Source organism: Canis lupus, chromosome 3 (genome assembly GCF_011100685.1).
Source record: "Canis lupus familiaris isolate Mischka breed German Shepherd chromosome 3, alternate assembly UU_Cfam_GSD_1.0, whole genome shotgun sequence".
In the NCBI taxonomy this organism is placed as follows: Eukaryota; Metazoa; Chordata; class Mammalia; order Carnivora; family Canidae; genus Canis; species Canis lupus.
Window position 1 is genome coordinate 57203756 of NC_049224.1, and position 17310 is coordinate 57221065.

The 17310-nt window shown below is 56.6% G+C and overlaps 1 protein-coding gene across 2 annotated transcripts in view; it reads right to left on the reverse strand.

The window, feature by feature from the left end:
• Positions 1 to 628: 628 nt before the first annotated feature.
• CEMIP (cell migration inducing hyaluronidase 1) overlaps positions 629 to 17310 on the reverse strand; it is a 138943-nt gene continuing 122261 nt past the window's right edge. For both annotated transcript variants that reach the window (XM_038532996.1, XM_038532995.1), the window contains exons 21-29: positions 17060 to 17240; positions 15779 to 15994; positions 12523 to 12734; positions 11501 to 11686; positions 9009 to 9213; positions 8744 to 8830; positions 7992 to 8149; positions 5000 to 5100; positions 629 to 3335 (exon numbers count right to left, since the gene is read on the reverse strand). In XM_038532996.1, coding sequence (XP_038388924.1) covers positions 3208 to 3335; positions 5000 to 5100; positions 7992 to 8149; positions 8744 to 8830; positions 9009 to 9213; positions 11501 to 11686; positions 12523 to 12734; positions 15779 to 15994; positions 17060 to 17240 — 1474 coding nt within the window. In that variant the 3' untranslated portion in view covers positions 629 to 3207. The remainder of the gene's footprint in view (positions 3336 to 4999; positions 5101 to 7991; positions 8150 to 8743; positions 8831 to 9008; positions 9214 to 11500; positions 11687 to 12522; positions 12735 to 15778; positions 15995 to 17059; positions 17241 to 17310) is intronic.

Consider the following 17310-nt stretch of genomic DNA (forward strand, 5'->3'; position numbering starts at 1 on the left):
CTAGGAACTGAATTTTTAATCCTAATTAATTTTAATTAAACTTAGGTAGCTGCGTGTGGCTGGCGGCTGCCTACCGGGTGGCGCTGCTCTAGAACACTCCCTGGTCACCCCATTTCAGGCTCTACATCTCACCTCCTCCTCCCACACCCCGTGAACTCCTCCCAGCACAGCTGAGGGGCCCGCTCGAGGCTGGGTCTGCACCATCCTGTCTGGCAACTTGGTTTGGACCTATCTCTCCACCTCCATGCTGGCCTCAGACATCGTGTTTGGCCTCTGAAAGGAAGAGATAGTCCTGCTTCTACCCAAGACCCTGTTGGCTCCTCCTGGCTTCCCCAGGGGGGATGGTGCTGCCCTGATGGGTTGCTGGCGGCTGGGGAGCATGCAGGACAGGGCACATCCTGGGCACGGCATGGCCAGTCACGTGAATGAATGACATCTTCTTGCTGGGGACCAGCTGCCCCAGCTCTTATGAGCACCCCTGTGGGGCAGGGCAAGGTAGGGCTTTGGCATATAATAATTCTTGGAAGTGAGAGAGGCGCTCAGGCGGATTCCATCAATCCTGTTTTCCTTACATACCTTGCTTAAAATGAGGGCCGCGTTAAAGGAAAATAAAACAGGCAGGCAGGAGAATGAGATCCTTTGTATGTTTACTATGGTACAGCAAGATTTTCCAAACCAGAGTCAGCGTCCTCTGCTGCCCGCAGGAGGCTCTGGGTACACTCCCCACACGCGACACTTAGGACAATTCTTCATTTCTCTGACAATAACTTCTCCAAGTGCATATATAATAAATAAATAGAAAATACATCTTTGCTCGTGGTGGCACCTATAAGAAACGTTTACATACAAAACACACTATACATCAAATTTTCCGAAAAAGGACCCGCTATTTCGGCAACAGGAAAGAGACAAGCATTTCATAGGAGTGTCGTTGACCCTAGAGAAGTGTCGTTTCCCTAACTCATGTTAACACTGATGGACAGAAAGAACCATAGGAGCAATTTTCCAAACAACAAGACAATCTGCGCCACCAAGAACACGGGTGGCCACCGGCCAGGGTGGCGGAGAGAAAGTGAACATGCAGATCCTGTGCTGCTAGACACATGTACAACTCTGAGGATTTTCAGATAGATCATTTTTTTAAATTAACTGAACCAAAGACAGTCCACATTCCTGGCCACCCGAAGTGATCACATCCTAAGTGGTTCACAGTGTGAGACCCTTTGCATTGACAGAGTCTGAAAGCCCAACAGAACCGCAGGCGAGAACATGAGGTCAGCTCGGCTCCCCTCAGTGTGGCCACGCAGCTGCCCGCGAGAGGTCTGCCCGCGAGAGGGCCTGGGCAGCTGCTGCGCCCCCCACCCACCACCTCCTAGCCGCTGGGAGACCCGTGAAGTGTTGGCTCACCCTGTGGAGGGGACCTCTTGCCCAAGTGTCATGGGCGCAGCTGGGCACAGGGAGCCAAACTCTTTGAAGAAAGAGTTTGTGGTTGGTGCAGGAGAGGGGAAAACACAGCTCATTGTGCCCCCAGGTGACCCGGGGACCTCCACTGAGAGCTGGAGCTTTCTTCCTCCCCCAAGCTCTGTGAGCTCCCTGCAGGGTGGGTGAAGCAGAGGCGGGGTGGAAGCAGTAGCTGGAGGGCCGCCCCCCCGCCCCCACCCCAGCAGCTGCACAGGGTCACTGGCAGCAAAGCGATCAGCCCCGCGCTGTCCCCTGGGCCAGCTCCAGTGGAAGGGCCAAGGCTGCTGCGCCCTCGTGGGACAGCAGGTGTTTGAGCAGGAGGGCGCCCGTGTGCACAGAAGGCCAGGAGAGAAACAGTCATAAGCCAGTTGTATCTATTATCAGGGTTTCCCTTCCAGGAAGCCTGTCCCCTGGAGATTGCTGGACACCCTGGGGCCTGTTGTCGAGGCGATGTGGGGTGGCAGCAGGTGTTGGGTGTGCGGCTGCCGGCCCGGCCTGGCCCTGTGGTTCTTCCCCAGGTCAGGGTCTCATGGGCCCCATCCATGATATGAGGATTTGGGACTAGGTCATCATTCAGGTTCTTTCCAACCCCGAAACCCCATGCTCCCTGAGGGCTGAGCCTGTTCCCGGGTCTCTGGAGGAGGAACACAGGAGGCCCCAATTAGGAGCTCACTTCTCTCCACTTGGCTCCACCTCCTCCTGGCTGGGGACTGGAGTGCTGGGCGCTGTGGGCCCTGCCCTCCCGTCCCCTGCACACGCGGCTGTGATGAGCAGGCCAGGAAGCAGCAGGCAGAGGGTGACCTTGCAGTCTCGGGCTTTGGCAGATGGGGGCAGGAAGGGCTGCCCGCTGAACTACCCTGCCCACCAAGATGCCCTGCCCTCCACCCCTGCAGGTCCGTTCCTCCTCCTGCGTGGAGCTTTAGGACCCACCCAAGCTTTCGGGATCCTTCCCTCCAGGGGACCGGCTCTGTCTTCGTCTTCCCCCCTTCACATTCTCTACCTGGCATCGGAGAGCGCGTATACCTGACCACCCGTCCCGGCACCCTGCAGGCCCCTGACGCCAGGCCTTGCTTCCCACCTGCGCCCCGCCTGCCCCGGGGCACCTGGCGTCAGAGGCCTGGCCAGAAAGAACCTCCCCATCTACTGCTGGGTTCCATGTGCCGTACGAAAAGCCATAGATTTCTGGAATCTCACAATGGATAGAGTCTCTAGAAGTCACCTAGTTCTACCCCCGATCCGGGACCTGAAGTCTCCTTGAAAGGTGGAACCCCTCCAGAGGCAGGGCTCGCCTGTTCCCCAAAGGGAGCCCGTCCTGCCTTGGCAAGCTCTGTCCACCCACCAGCTCCAAACCCCATGAACATCGGTGCTCGCTTACAGGAGCAAAGATTTCCTGAAGACATCTCTCTTTTTCTGTATCCACCACCCTCAGGTATGTGCTGGGGAGCACAAGGATCTGCAAAAGGCCGGATCGGGGCTCCTGCCAGAGCAGACCCTGTTGCCAGCACAGCTCAGGTCTCCTCGTATGTCCCCCACATCCCCCATGGAAGAGGCACAGATAGGCGAGAAGCACCCAAAGGCTGTAGGAAAGAGGTTTCCAGCATAGGCAGCTCCGCCCCCGGGGGCTGCAGGTAGATACTCAAGTGGGGGCGGGGGCAGGCAGCACCAGGGGTCTCTGATGTCTGTCCCAGGCTGCTGCCAGAGCCCACCGGCAGCCCACTGTGGGGTGGCACCGGGTGGCAGGCCTCCTCACAGTTGCTTCTTCCTCACCACGGGGATGGGCACCACCTGGAAGATTTTGGCCTTGTAGTCCTCGGTGTCCAGAGTCACCCAGGTGGGCCGGAAACTCCCTTTGAAGCCCACGAATGCCATTGTCTCTGGAAAGCAGTGATGGGTCTCGTGAACAGAAGTCCCGAGAGAATGGCTACACCCCATCCCATCCCCCCGCCTCCATCACCAGGGAGACGGTGACAGTGGCCCCCCCTGGGAGAGCTCTGTGCCCGATACTGATGGTACCTGATGTCGTTTGCAAGGAGCACACAGGGTGTCACCTGAGCCTCAGGCCAGCAGCACCAGTGGCAGCGCTGCTTTACACGGGACACCTCTTGGGAGTGCCAGCCACCTTGGAGCCCAGCCCCCCTGCTCCTCTCTGGGTCTCCATCTGTTCAGGGTCCCCATCTGTCCTCCACAGGATGGCGCTGCTCTACAAGACCTCTCCCCAGCTCCTACATGCTGCGCCCTTAGGAGGACATCATCCAGGGGCACAGAGCGAATGGTGCCACCCCATCGGACGCCTGGACCCTCAGCCCCACGCAGTGGTCTCTATCTCGCATTCAGAGCTTAACCGTCTCCGGGGCATGGGGCTCTGTGTCCAGCCCAGCCTGGCAGGTCACACATGGGTCTCACCACCGGGAGAGCACCACTCGACTTAGGTCACTTGAGACCTAAGTTAGCTTTTGGCAATAGGGTCTTAATTGAAAAGACAGAGGCCCCCAGTGACTCCAGGACCCTGGCCCATGGGCCCCAGGAGGTGTATGTTCCCTCGCACCGCACCAGGCCCGAGGAACGGCACCAGACCTGGAGAAGACACTTCCTTCTCCTGGGGTTCTTATTTGACTCGTCTGAAGGGCCTTCCTGGCTCCTGAATTTTCTCCAAGAGCTGCCTGGAGGTAATGCCCCCTGTGATGGGCTCCTAGCTTTAGATGTTTCTCATAGTCAGGATGGCATGGCCGCCAAGACCCCTGGCTGGCTTTGGACTCGAAAAATTCGGATCCAAATTCTAATCTTGGGCGAGTTACTTAAGTGTCTAATTCCATCTGAAATGGAAATAAGACCACCGGGTGCCCTGGCCCCTCATGAATTAGAATGTGCTCAGCATGGGGCCAGGCTGCATACTGCACACGCGTGGACCATGGTGGGCATTAGTGTCTTCGGACTTGCTCACACTCCTCCCGGCCTCCCCAGGGATGCTCCCCCAATACAGCCTGCAGTGACAACAACATTTCTGGGCTGGCTGACTTCTTCCCTGTGGAGTTGGCACTGGGTTTTGTCACCAAAGTGCCGGGTGACCTTCGACAAGCCACATAGATTCTTCAGGCTTTTATTTTCTCCCAGGTACAGAGGGAAATGGGAGCCTTGCAGACTGTAGTGCACCACGCAGATGCTGGGCATCCACTGGGGCGTGGAGGATGAGGCAGGGCCCTGCCAGGCAGAGTAGCGGGACCTGGTCAGGCCAAGCCACTTCTCTGCGGATACTTTTGTTAATAAAACATGGGGGGCGGCCACTTGCTGAGCAGACAGGTGAACAGCTCTAGCACATTTCTTGCAGTGCCTGTGGCCACCTCTAGAGAGGACGCTGCCGTGTAGGCCTAGCAAGCAGGTGGCATCTGGCCCGTGCATCCCAGAAGACCAACACACTTGTGCTGTGGATTCGGAGGTTTGGTGGAAACCAAGGGGTAGCAGCAACCCCCACACCAGGCATCTGGGCCCACCATTAGTGTAGACAGCTCAGTGTAGCCCCACCCCGCTCTATACCACTTACCTTTCAACCTGAGGATCTTCTCGGCACCGAGGTTCTCCAGCACTCTGGTCCACGGGCCCCGGGAGGTGTATCTTCCCTTAGACACCACCAGTACTATGGAGCTGAACCAGAGGAGGGGACGTTAGAGGCGACACCAGAGGAGGGACAGTTGGCATTGTCCACAGGCCCCACCAGGCATTCAGGCAAGGGCAGCTTATGCCCTGCACCCAGCTGCCCGGCTCTTTCCCACGCTGACCAGCATCCTGAACACCCCTCCCTGCCTCCTGCCACAGCCGGTGCCCATGGCCTCTCCTGCCTATGCTCAGCTGGCTCACTGCCCATCCATGTCAGTCCCCAGAGAGGACCGAGTAGGTGTGCTCTGCAGGGCTGGGCACACGGAGGAGGGACTTCAGCTTGCATTTATTCACATGAAAGTCCTCAGCCCGTTTGGTTAGGACTGGATAGAAACGTGGCAGGAGAGAAGGCCACAACATGAGGTCACCATGTGCTCCAGGGAGGGTTGACCTCTGCAATCATGTCCCTTTCCTCTCCTCAGGCCAGACAGCATAACCACTCGGTTTGCAGATGGTGAGATTGGGGAAAGTTTAGTGAGTGTCGGGAGAGGACGTGCCCAAGGGAAACCATGCTCGAGGGTGGGGGGCAGAGGCCCAGGGCGATGGCTGCACCCAGCCTGGCAGTCCTGACTCGCAAAAGCCCAGCTCTGGAACGAGGCGGCTCTTCTCCCCTGCCTTGGTCGTGTTCAGGCCAGTGTTGGGAACACAGGCTCGTGGCAGCCGACTCAGCATGCCGGGCCAGACAGGAGGAAGCAAGAACCTCCCCCCAGGAGTAGAAGCCCTGGGGCTTCCAGTTCACATCTCAAAGGAATCCCATAACCACAGACCACAGTCCAGACATGGAAAAACGGACAGGATTCCGGAACCCACTGTCACCTCCATTTGTGTCCCATTGGGAGCACAACATTCCTCAAATGCAATGGGCTTGTTAGCTCTTACGACAGCTGGGAAGGGAGCTGGGGCTATTTAGGCTCTCGGGGAGGCTGGGGAGGAGGCCCATGGGGTGGTGGAGTAAAGCCCATTAGGAAGACGGAGTCTTACAAACACATCCTCAGCACTGGATTTGGGTTACTAGGAGGCTGTTTCGTCATTGTTCCAGCTCAGAGCAAAGGCTCAAGTCTTTCCTACTGGGGTGACCCCAAACAAAGGTCATGCCCTCCAGACAGGGGTCTGGGTCAGCTCACAGGAGTGGGACACAGAGACAGCCTTCCTTATGTGTCCCAGCATCCTGATGGCACCAGAAGCTTACACTCTGTAGGTGTCCCTGTCTGCCTGGTGTGGGACTGTCCCAGCCCCTGCACCTATCAGCAGGGAGGTGGCCACTCTGACAAGGCATCCTTGATATTCTTGGGACCCCAGGGCCAGTGGCGACCGATGGATAGGATGGAAGGGGAGGGCAGGCCTGGGTGACAGTGGGTTAGGACCTGCCCTGCCCTGTTCCTTGCTCCTTTACAGGTGGTCAGAGAGGGGTCTGCGGGTCTTCCCAGTTGCTGACCCTGTGCTAGCTAACAGCAGGTTTTTGGTGAGGGTTTCTCCTGTCGAGGCGCACAGGGCTGCTGCCTGGGCCAAGAGAAGCCCTTGTTGCTGGGGGGTGGTCCCCATGCCTCTGTCCCTGTCCCAAACAGAGTGGCTCTGAGTTTTCCCTTCTTGTTCTGGGCTTCTGCAACCTGTTTCATTTCAAGAAGAGATCCTCTTCTTGCAGACCAAAAAAGGCATGAACACTACAGATCTGAAGATGAAAAATGTGCTTTCCCCAAATCAGTAAATCTGATCTTTCTGCACGAATCCACATGTGAATGTGCAACGCTAAAGAAGCTTCTGGTGGGGGAATGATGTAGACACTAAGTGTGTGTCAGCAGAACCCCGGCTCTCTGGACTCTGACGGTGTCCCGTGCATGTCCTGCCCATCGCACACCCAGTGTCAGTGAAGCACATTTGTTGTCACCCGTAAATGTTCCCTAAGCACCTATGACATGGCAGGAGCCACATAAGCAATTTACTCAGACATCCTATGGTGCCAGGTCCTGGCTCTTGGGTGAAGTCTACACCCAGTTAGAAATGCAAAGAAGTCAGAAATGCAAATCTGAGTTAGACGCGGCTCCCACATCAAGAAGCACATGCCCCGGATCTGGGGGTAGCCGTGTCCCCAGTCCTAAAGCTAGTGCTTTAGTAGAGACAGAGCTCTCTGGTTGCGTTGTAAGAGACCTCACCAGAGACGTGCATGTGTGTCAGACTGGGAAGGGGCTGGGGTTCCCAAGGATTTCTAGGAGAGGGTGAAGGAGGTCACAGGTCAGAATCCAAGCCAGCGGCTGGCAGGGAGGCGGCATCTGATTGGGGGGGCGGAGGGGCCCGCCTGGTAGGAGGCTGAGCCAGTGATGCCGGTACCGGAGGGGCTGGCGGGGCAACCGCAGAAAGGCCGGCAGGAGGGCGGGTGGGCAGGTCGGGTCACCAGGACAAAAAGGGGAGAAATGAAGGGGGTGTCAAGCAGGACACCCAGACTCCAGCAGCCGTCAGCAGGGATGGCGCTGATGAACCAAACCAGAGCCAGCAGGAGGAGGCGCTGGCCCGGGAGGTTAAGATTCCGTCCTACAGGAGACATCCAGATGGCCGTGTCCAGGGAGCAGTCGGACAGGGACGTCCGGCGCTGGGGAGAGGTCTGGGCTGGAGGTACTCAAAAGCCACCAGCGTTTGGATGGAATTGAGAGCGTGGGAGGGGTGAGATCATGCTGGGAAAGTATGTCGTGGCCTAGGAAGAGGGCCAGGGCAGGCTTCCTACTTGTAAGGGGCAGACTGGCCGCCTCGGCCTGACCTACATTCAGCACGGCAGGTCCCCATGGAGACTCCCTCAGCTTCCCTATGCCGGACAGGAACGGGGAGGGGGCCTCGCTGGGGGCCTGTCGTGCCACTGGCCAGCGCTGGAAGTGGGGGCACAGACTCACTTGTCAGGGATGGCTGCCACATGCTGGAACAGCTGCCACGGGATGCCCTGCAGAATGGTGTTCCGGAAGTTGGTGTAGCTCAGCACGTGGCCTTGGCTGCCATCTATCACCACCATCTGGATGCCGTCTTCTGTGCTGGGGTACTTGTTCCCATCCACCTGCAGGCCAAGAGCAGCACAGCTGTGAGGTGGGGTCTCCTGTTTGGTGGTTCCCATGTGGCCCCGAGGACAGTGTGCCTACTCAGCTGTTCCAAGCGTAAAACCCTCTTAGATCAATTCTCCGTAGCCCTCGGAGTGGCCTGAATGATGTCCAATCGCTTAGAGACTGTGAAAGTGACCCTATGTGGACATAGGGTCTTTGCAGATGTAATTAAGGTAAAGACCTGGAGATGAGGTCATCTGGGATTGAGAGTGGACCCTAAACCCAATGATAGGTGTCCCTGTAAGACAAAGGAGGGGGTGGGGACTCCCACACCCTGGGAGAAGGGATGTCCACAAGCCAGGGGCATCAGGGACTGTGGGCGGCCAGCAGAGGCCACAGAGGCTCAGGGCAGACGCTCCCCCGGAGCCTCCAGAAGGAGCCAACCCTGCTAACTCCCCGATGTTGGACTTGTGTCCTCCAGAATGATGAGAGAAGACATTTCTGTTGTTTGGAGCCACCTGGTCTGTGGTCACTATGACAACAGCTCTAGGAGACTAAGGCCACCTTGAAGTCAGCCCCCCAGTAACTCCGCAGGGGCCAGAGTCGCTCACTTCAATGTATGCGAGGTCACTCGTGAGGTGAAAGAAGCGCTGCTTGCAACTTTCCATCTTCACCTCCAAGAAGTGGTCTTTTGTCTTCTGGAAAATAAATAAAGCCGGGTACGGTCGTTGGATTTGGGGAGCCAAGAACACGGCTCGAAGGGCGCTGCCCCCTCATCTCTTGGTACCAGTTGGAGGGCCGAGCACATGCCCAGAGAGGACCCTAGCTGGGTCCGGGCCCAGTTACAGATGAAGTCCCCCCTCCCCGGCCACTCACCAGCTGCGCACCAAGGAGCTTCTTGGGCATGGGCACATCCACGACAGCCCTCTCCGCGAACTTGGGGTACGCGGTGGCCGAGCAGTCGCTGACGCCCGAGTTCTGTGGGATCAGAGCCTTAATCCTGATTCTCTCGCAGCCTTTCACGGAGCAGAAGGCAAACCTCTCCCTCTCGTTCTGTGCTTTCAGCTTCAGGAACAGCAGCCTGCATGCAGGGAGCGCAGCAGATTGGCTTGGCATTCGGAGCCCTCCTCTTCTTCCTCCTTCCCCAGGGGCGCATCCCGCATCCCAAGCACAATGGCCATTAGACCCACACGCCCTGTCACAGGGTCGTGTGCAGCAGAGAAATAAAGGCACTGGGATAGGGGCTCCCTGGGTGGCTCAGCGATTGAGTGCCTGCTTTTGGCCCAGGGTGTGATCCTGGAGTCCTGGGATTGAATCCCACGTCAGGCTCCCAGCATGGAGCCTGCTTCTCCCCCACCTGTGTCTCTGCCTATCTCTCTCTCTCTCTGTCTATCATAAATAAATAAATAAATCTTTAAAAATAAAAATAAAAAAAATAAAGGCACTGGGATAAAAGCTAATCACACTACCAGGGATCCTTCCGTGAGCACATGCTCTGCACCATGCTATGCATTGGCTGTAAATTCACACATTATCTCATTTAATCATCAAACAATCCTGAGCAGTAGGCACTGTTACCATCCATATGTCCCAGATGGAGAAACCATGGCTCAGAGAAGCCAAGTGACTTGCCCCGGATCACACAGGCCAGTGACACTGCCCCTGGTCAGGAACTCACCACCAGGCTTCCACGCCATGCTCTTTCTGGACCGTAATTTATTGTCGCTTATGGAAAAGGACTATGCACTGCCCAGGGGGTGCAGGGCTCAGATGATGAGCTAGCCAAGCCACCAACGTGGGGCTTCTCACCATGCAGTTCTGAAGAGAGCCTTCAGGCTGATTCCCATGTCTGCAAAGTTAGCACATCTGATGCGGGCTGTCCCTGGGCACTGACCCTCAGCTGTGTCCACACTGCCCAGTGAGCCATGATACCATGACCCCACCCCACTCCACCCCCCACACATACATTGGATGTGCAGAGGGGCCCCAAGAACCAGGGAAGCCCAATGGTTGGGGCTTCTACGCAGGAAACAAGCGTCCTGTAACGCAGCTCAAGGCCCCTGAGTGTAAACGTGAACAGCATCATCACCACCAGGCACTGACTGTAGGGACGGAGGGCAGGCACCCCGGTCTGCTCCTCCGCACCCTGTGTCCCAGGGCTTGGGAGGTCTGCTGGGCATCCACAGTCACTCACAGTCCCTCTGGGGACGTCATCAGGAGCTCTGTGCTGCAGTGGCTCCTTCATCATCAGACTCCATTCCCTCTTCACCTGTGGCCATGTCTGCCTCGCAAATGGCTTAGAATTTGTGTGCGAAGAGGGGTGCTGTCTACAGACCCCCAGTCCCAGCATAGCCCTTATGCCTCTGACTTTCAAATTCTAATTTCTCTCTAATCAAACTGATAAAAATGTGTCTCAGGCGGGCGGGGGGGGGGGGTGCACCTGTGAGGTATGTCCTTATCGTTGATTTTAAGACAAGAATGGAAAAATGTCTGGGACGCCTGGGTGGCTCAGTTGGTTGAGCATCTGACTTTTGGTTTCAGCTCAGGTCATGATCTGGGGGTCGTGAGATGGAGCCCCATGCTGGGCCCTGCACTCAGCATGGAGTTTGCTGGAGGTTCTCTCTCCCTCTCCCTCTGCCCCTGCTCTCACTCTCGCTCTCTCTCAAATAAATAACTAAATTTTGGGGGAAAAAAAAAAAAAGAACGGGAAAAAGGCCGCCAAGCGACTTTCCCCTGACTCTCCAGGGTCTGGCTCTGGACGGCCTCGTCGCTTCAGAGATGTGTGGGCATTCCTGAGCTGTTACACTGACTGTCTCAGTGGGGAGGGGACCACATAGCTCCTTTATCTCCACAGCCAGACGCTCCATCCCTGTGATCGCTCCACTGAGCAGAACCTGGTTTAGCAGAAAGGTGAGGGCTTTGGGCACAGGCAGGCCTGGGTTCAACACCAGTTGTGCCCAGACTGTGCTGCGGCCCCCGGGCAGCCTGCCGCTGACCCCTCTTTCCCTTCTTCTCCCTCTAGACCAGCAACACCACCATCTGGTGTCGGATCCATTGGCTGGTGAGGATCAGAGGTAGTGCACTACGTTGTCTCCGTTCTAGGATTCACTGCTTTCACTTCTTTCCTGAAACAGGCCTATTCCCTACAACCCCCGAGCATGTTTAATGGAATGTTTACTTTATCCCCGAGCTTGGCAGCTTAGAAAATGTCATGGGTGGATGGCGCAGTCGGCCTTTGAATCGGAGCCCCTGGGAAAGCATTTATGCCAACGGCCAGTTACTAGGTGGGGGCTCAGGCCCTACTGGAAGGGTCCCAAGGCAAAGCAGGGCTGAGCTGCTTCCCTGCAGCCACGTGGGGGGCTCCTCACCCTGAGTTCTCATCCCAGTAGTAATGGCTCCTGCCCGGAAAGCTCTGCTCCACCTTGTCCATCTGTAAGGTCCGGGTGAAGATTCCTGTCTTGGATGTCTGCTTCAGCAGACGATTGTGAACGTCTGAGAGGATGGAAAAGGTGGTGCCTTGGGGGTAGCAGAGCCCCACTCGGATCCAGTCGTCCCTAAGGTCAGAAGTAGGGTCAGGTTACAAGCAAGGGCACCTGGGCCTCAGAGCGCTCAGGGCGTGCCTCGGAGAAAGACTGAGGAAACCTCCCCCAGATGGCACCTCCATTCCTGCGCCAGGGAAACACCTGCTGTTGTAACCATGGAGGTGCAAAGTGTGCGGGGCAGGGACAGGCTCACTGGGACGGTGGCCAGGCACCTCCTGGGCCTGCACTGGGTGCCCCACCTGGAGCAGAAAGACACACTCCCCCACCGGGTTGTTGTGACAGGGCCCGGGATCTGGAGAGTAGGGCTCAGCCCTCCTGGCCCGGCCTGGTCACAGGGCCTATTCATCTCTGTGGGTGTCGTCTTCCATATCAGATACAGTCCGTCTCACAGGGAGACTGTGGCACGTTCACAGAAAGCACATGAGCATCTACGAGGCTCGTGGAGATGCCCTCAGTTCAGTGACTCAATCGGTCCCAGAGGCTCATTTCCTTCTGTAAAATGGTCCTAACAGTTGCCAGATACCTCTTGCTATACAATGAGGCCTTGTGAGGCCAGACCCTGAGTGAAATGTTGTCATGTCACCTCACCTGGTTGCACGGGGGTGACACTAGCCCCAGCTCCTAAACAGGGGCCCCCGTTGGAGTCAGATGTTGTGCCTGAAGTCAGCCGTGCCCAGAGCAGGGGGTCAGCCCAGGTCTCTGCTCCCTAACTAGGGGCGGCTATCAGCTCCTCCAGGGGTGTCCTTTTGCGGGGGCCCAGGGGAAGGTGACACATGATTACTGCAGCCGTGAGCTCCAGGAGCATGGCTGTCCCCGGGTCACACGCTTCCAGCCGGGCACCCACTCACTTGTTGAAGTTAATGAGCCAGATGGTGAGCTCGGCAGGGGCCGTCTGGTCCCAGTGGATGGTGTAGCCCTTCTGCAGAGTGACAACCGGCTGGTACTGCTGGTAGTGGGTGCTCCGGGTCAGGGCCCCCTCCAGGTAGAGAGGACGACTGGGGAAGTCATTCTTGATGATCTTCATCCGTAGGTTATTGGTCTTGTAGGCCTGAATGTATATCTTGTAGAACCCAAAATGGAAACACACCACAGGACCATTAGACGGAATTATTCCAAGAGCGTCTGGTTAACATCTGACTAGAGGCCCCACTTTCAAAGGAGCTTTCTTCTAGAGCCCTTTTAAGGATGCATGAACGAATGGCCAAATATGGGGGCCTGTCTTTCGGGTGGCGAGTGCAGCCCAGGCCACACTGCAATCTGGCTAATACTTTTTCTGTGTCCTCAGAAAAAGGTCCCGTGCAGGACAGACCAGTGGAAACAGGGGAGGGGTCTGCTTCATAGTCACATGGCAAAGCCAGAACCACTGGGTACAGGAGGAGATGTGGAATGAGGAAAGGGCAGGGGGAGAAGTTGTGAATGCCGCTCCCCTCATCAGTGGCCTTCCTGCCTGTGTCTGAGAGACAGCCCTGTGGCCAGTCCCCATGTCACCAGGCCCTGCACGAATGGGTGGCATCTCATTTCAGAGAACACACTTTGAAAGCAAGACCATCAGTTCTTGGGTCCCAGGGACCCAAGAACCCAGCTGCTTTGGGCCAGCCTCGGTGTAAGACACGGTGTCCTGTATTCTCAAGGCGACATTTCCGCGGTGGCGGCCAGCATGCCAGTGTGACCGTGTGTACGTGGAGGGGGAGGCTACGCTGCCTACAAAACGGAAAGAGAAGCTTCAGCAGAGTGTGGGGCTGTCTGGAGAACCACAGGATCGAGGGAACATATGGACCCGTGGTGAGCTGTAATGGGAGGGGGGGACTGGGTTACCGACGAAGCAGGAGCCCGTTCCGGTAGCTGGACAAGCGCTAACCATCAGAGCTTTTCGACAAGACAAGCAGTGAGTGGAAAAGACGGGGTGGGAGGGAAGAGCCAGGTCAAGGCCCCAGGTCGGGGCCAGGAGGTGGGCCTGCATGTGGACAGTGGGTCCGAGGGATTAGTCACCTTCTAATTCCTCGGGGCACGGTCCTGTCTATCAGTAAACTCTGAGCCCACCTCCCCGGTCACTCGGCGTTCCCCCCAGCATCCTGTATCACATTCCTCGCCCTGAGCATGCGGGCACTGGAGGAGCCACTCTGGATCCTTCCGTGGGCTCACCCTACCTGTCCCCAGGGCTCTCAGCAGGGCTGTTAAAGCCCCCAGCCTGAGAGGTGGGGGCTCAGTCTCCACTGGGTTTTCATGGCCTGATCTCCTTGTCAGCAGTCCCCTCCCCCCATTCTGGCCGCTCTTCGCTCTTCTCACCCCTTGCCTCTCTGAGTGGGCCACCCAACTCCTCGGGCCCACTATCCGGCCTCACCTTCCATCATGAAAACGCCTGGACTTCCTGCCCTGAGCACAGCCCTGTCTCCCCAGCGGCCCTCCTGCTCCCCCTGCACCTGTCTCTCCTGCTCCCCCTGCACCTGTCTCTTCTGCTCCACCCGCACCTGTCTCTCCTCCTGCTCCACCTGCACCTGTCTCTCCTCCTGCTCCACCCACACCTGTCTCTCCTCCTGCTCCACCCGCACCTGTCTCTCCTCCTGCTCCACTCACACCTGTCTCTCCTCCTGCTCCCCCTGCACCTGTCTCTCCTCCTGCTCCACCCGCACCTGTCTCTCCTCCTGCTCCACTCACACCTGTCTTTCCTCCTGCTCCACCTGCACCTGTCTCTTCTGCTCCACCTACATCTGTCTCTCCTCCTGCTCCACCTGCACCAGTCCCTCCTCCTGCTCCACCTGCACCTGTCTCTCCTCCTGTTCCACCTGTACCTGTCCCTCCTCCTGCTCCACCCACACCTGTCTTTCCTTCTGCTCCACCTGCACCTGTCCCTCCTACTGCTCCACCTGCACCAGTCTCTCCAGCACTTTGGCTTCTGTGTGCCCACCTGGCTCCAGGCCCTTTCTCCTCTCTGGCACTGCCTCCTCCTCCCATCTCTCCATGACACCAGACCTCCTGCTAGCTCCTGTCTCAACCCCCACCACCCCATTCCTAATGCCCACATGCCTGCCCCGTGGTGGTCCTGAGGTCAACTTCACTCATGTGTCCTGCCCCCTCCAGGCCCACCAGGGCTCCCTGTGCTCCCTCTACCTGAACACCTTTATTCCCTTGGTTGTGTCCCTTCTTATTTATTCACCATTCAACCACATAGCAACCAATGATAACCTCATAATAGCTAACTCATACTTTTGGTTCTACCATGTTCCAGATGCTGTTCCATACAATAGCCACTGGCCACACATGGCCACTGAGCCCTAGACATGTGACCAGTGTGGCTGAGGACCTGTATTTAAAATTTTATTTTAGTTAATTTAAATTTCAAATCACAACCAGTGTATAAGTCTCCCACTACACTCGACTTTGTCATTTTGGTAGGGCTCGCTTTCATTTTGCTGAAAATTTACATCCGAATGGACTGGGTTCTAAGCCCAAAACAGGTTGTGGGTTTTGAAGACTTAGAACAGGAAGACAAAGATAAAGATGAAAAGTGCCTTGCTCATGGCTTTTATATGTTGATTACATGTTGAGATGATAGTTATTTTGAGTATCCTGTTAAAATATATTAAGTATTATTAAAGTTAATTCCCCATTTCTTTCTCCTTTTTGACATGGCTTCTAGAAGATCTAAGGCCACATATATGGTTTGCACTTCATTTCTGGTGGATGTGGCTGGGGGAGCCCTTCATATCCATATATGAAATCACATCCACAGCTCATTAAGCAGATTCAACTATTGTCCTGATTTCACAGATGAGGACACTGGGTCTCCCGGAGTTGCCCAGGGAGCCAGGTTCACATCTGCCCACATCCTCACGCTGACTTGAAGCACCAGAGCCTGACTTGAATGCAACGCTTGGACCTCGGAGTGCCCCCTTTCTAGGCATTCTGCTTTCTGCCTACAGTGCTTTCACTTTTGATTTTTTTGAAAATTCTACCGGGTGAGGAGGAAAAAGAAATATAGGAGAAGAAAGAAACTTTACTCTCTGCCTGACTCAGGGCTAGGCCTGCAGTGGGCACTTGGGCACACGCTCCTACTCATCTCAGGAGTCAGGGACTGGGGCAGCAGGGCTGCCTTGGCTTCCCCACCTGTGCGAAGCGTCCGCTGCAGATGGCCCCCCTCCAGTCGGGGACGTGGATGCAGTCGGGGTGCCGGACCAGCCAGTTGTCGTCCTTGGTGAGGTAGGACCCCGGGTACTCGGACACAGAGCCGTCGACATCATGAAACACCGATGTCTTATCCCCGTCCATGTCCAGCTGGTTGAACCAGGGCCCTGGTTCTCCGAAGAACACTCTGGAAGTAATCTAAACAGAGCCCAGGAAAGTGAATGAGGCTGGGCCAGAGGTGAAGGGAAACGGCGGCCGTCATCAGGCCAGAGAGAAGTTTCCGGTTTCCACTGACATTACATGCTGGCCAGAGCAAAGGCGCTCTCTGGCGCTGCAGGAGACCTTGCGGCTGACCTCACAGAGGGAGCCAGACAGACGGCCATGTGTTCACCGGCCTCCACTCTGGACCCAACACGTCCATCTGGCCTCTGCTCATAGGAGGCCTGGCTGCTGTGGGTGACTCCAGAGAGTGCTCTGACGTGCGGGCTCAGAGCCTGAGAGGAAGTGACGCAGGGGTGCACGCGCACGTGTGTAAGAGAGGGTGAGCATGTGTGTGTGCTGTTCTAGGAAGACAATGTTTCAGCACGAGCCATGGAGGTCTCTGTGGCCTCTCTCAGACCTCAGCGGCCTGGGTAAAGAAACAAAGAAACAGCGCTGGGCAGAGAGGCCAAGAGCAGGGCCAGAAGAGGACCAGAGGAGGAGGAAAGTTCTGGGAGATCCTAGCGCCCAGAGAATGGCCCAGGCCATCTAGTCCCGTCAAGCCTCACAGGGCAGCCCTATGCCTTGCCCTCCTCACCACCAGCTCCTCGCTGGTACCTGTCTGCGGCAGGGAGGACCCCGTTCATGGTGCTCTCAGGGAGACATGAGGCAGAGACTCTGTAGCAGAAGAAACTTTAGGATTTTAGATTAACTGTACCCACTCAAGGGGCCCTATCGTGAGACTCAGTAGGTCAAAGCCAAGGCCCTGGAAGGAGCAGTCTCGGGCCTTGAGTCTGGCAGGAGCTCCTGCCGAGGCTCTAGGGGGTGGAAGGGCAGCGTGAGGGCGAGTGGGCACTGACGCAGCTAGACCTGACCTGTGCAGCGACCTACACTTGTACTTTTCCAGTCTGGATGCAGACGGGCTGGGACATGGCCCAGCCTGTTCGGAGGAAGTTGTTCACTCCCTGTGGTAGTGGCAACGGCTCAAACTCCAGCCCTGGGGGACTTGTGAATCACCGGCCAAAGTCTGGACTGGCCGGGAGCCTGCCCCAGCGCCCCACTCACCGGGACATCCTCAAAGACAATGTTGGTCACGTTGTTGTGGGGGCAGCTCTGCCAAGCGTTGTTCAGCCGGAAGGCCAGGGCACTGGTGTGCCGGCCCTCCAGGGCTGCAAACTTGCGAAAAGTGCAGTTTTGGATGTTGATGGGGCCATCGTAGAACTGAATTCCTCGGATTGGAAAATTCCTATGGAGTCACAAGAGTCAGAGGTCAGACATGCCACCAAAGTGGTTTGCACCCTCCATGGGGGATGGAA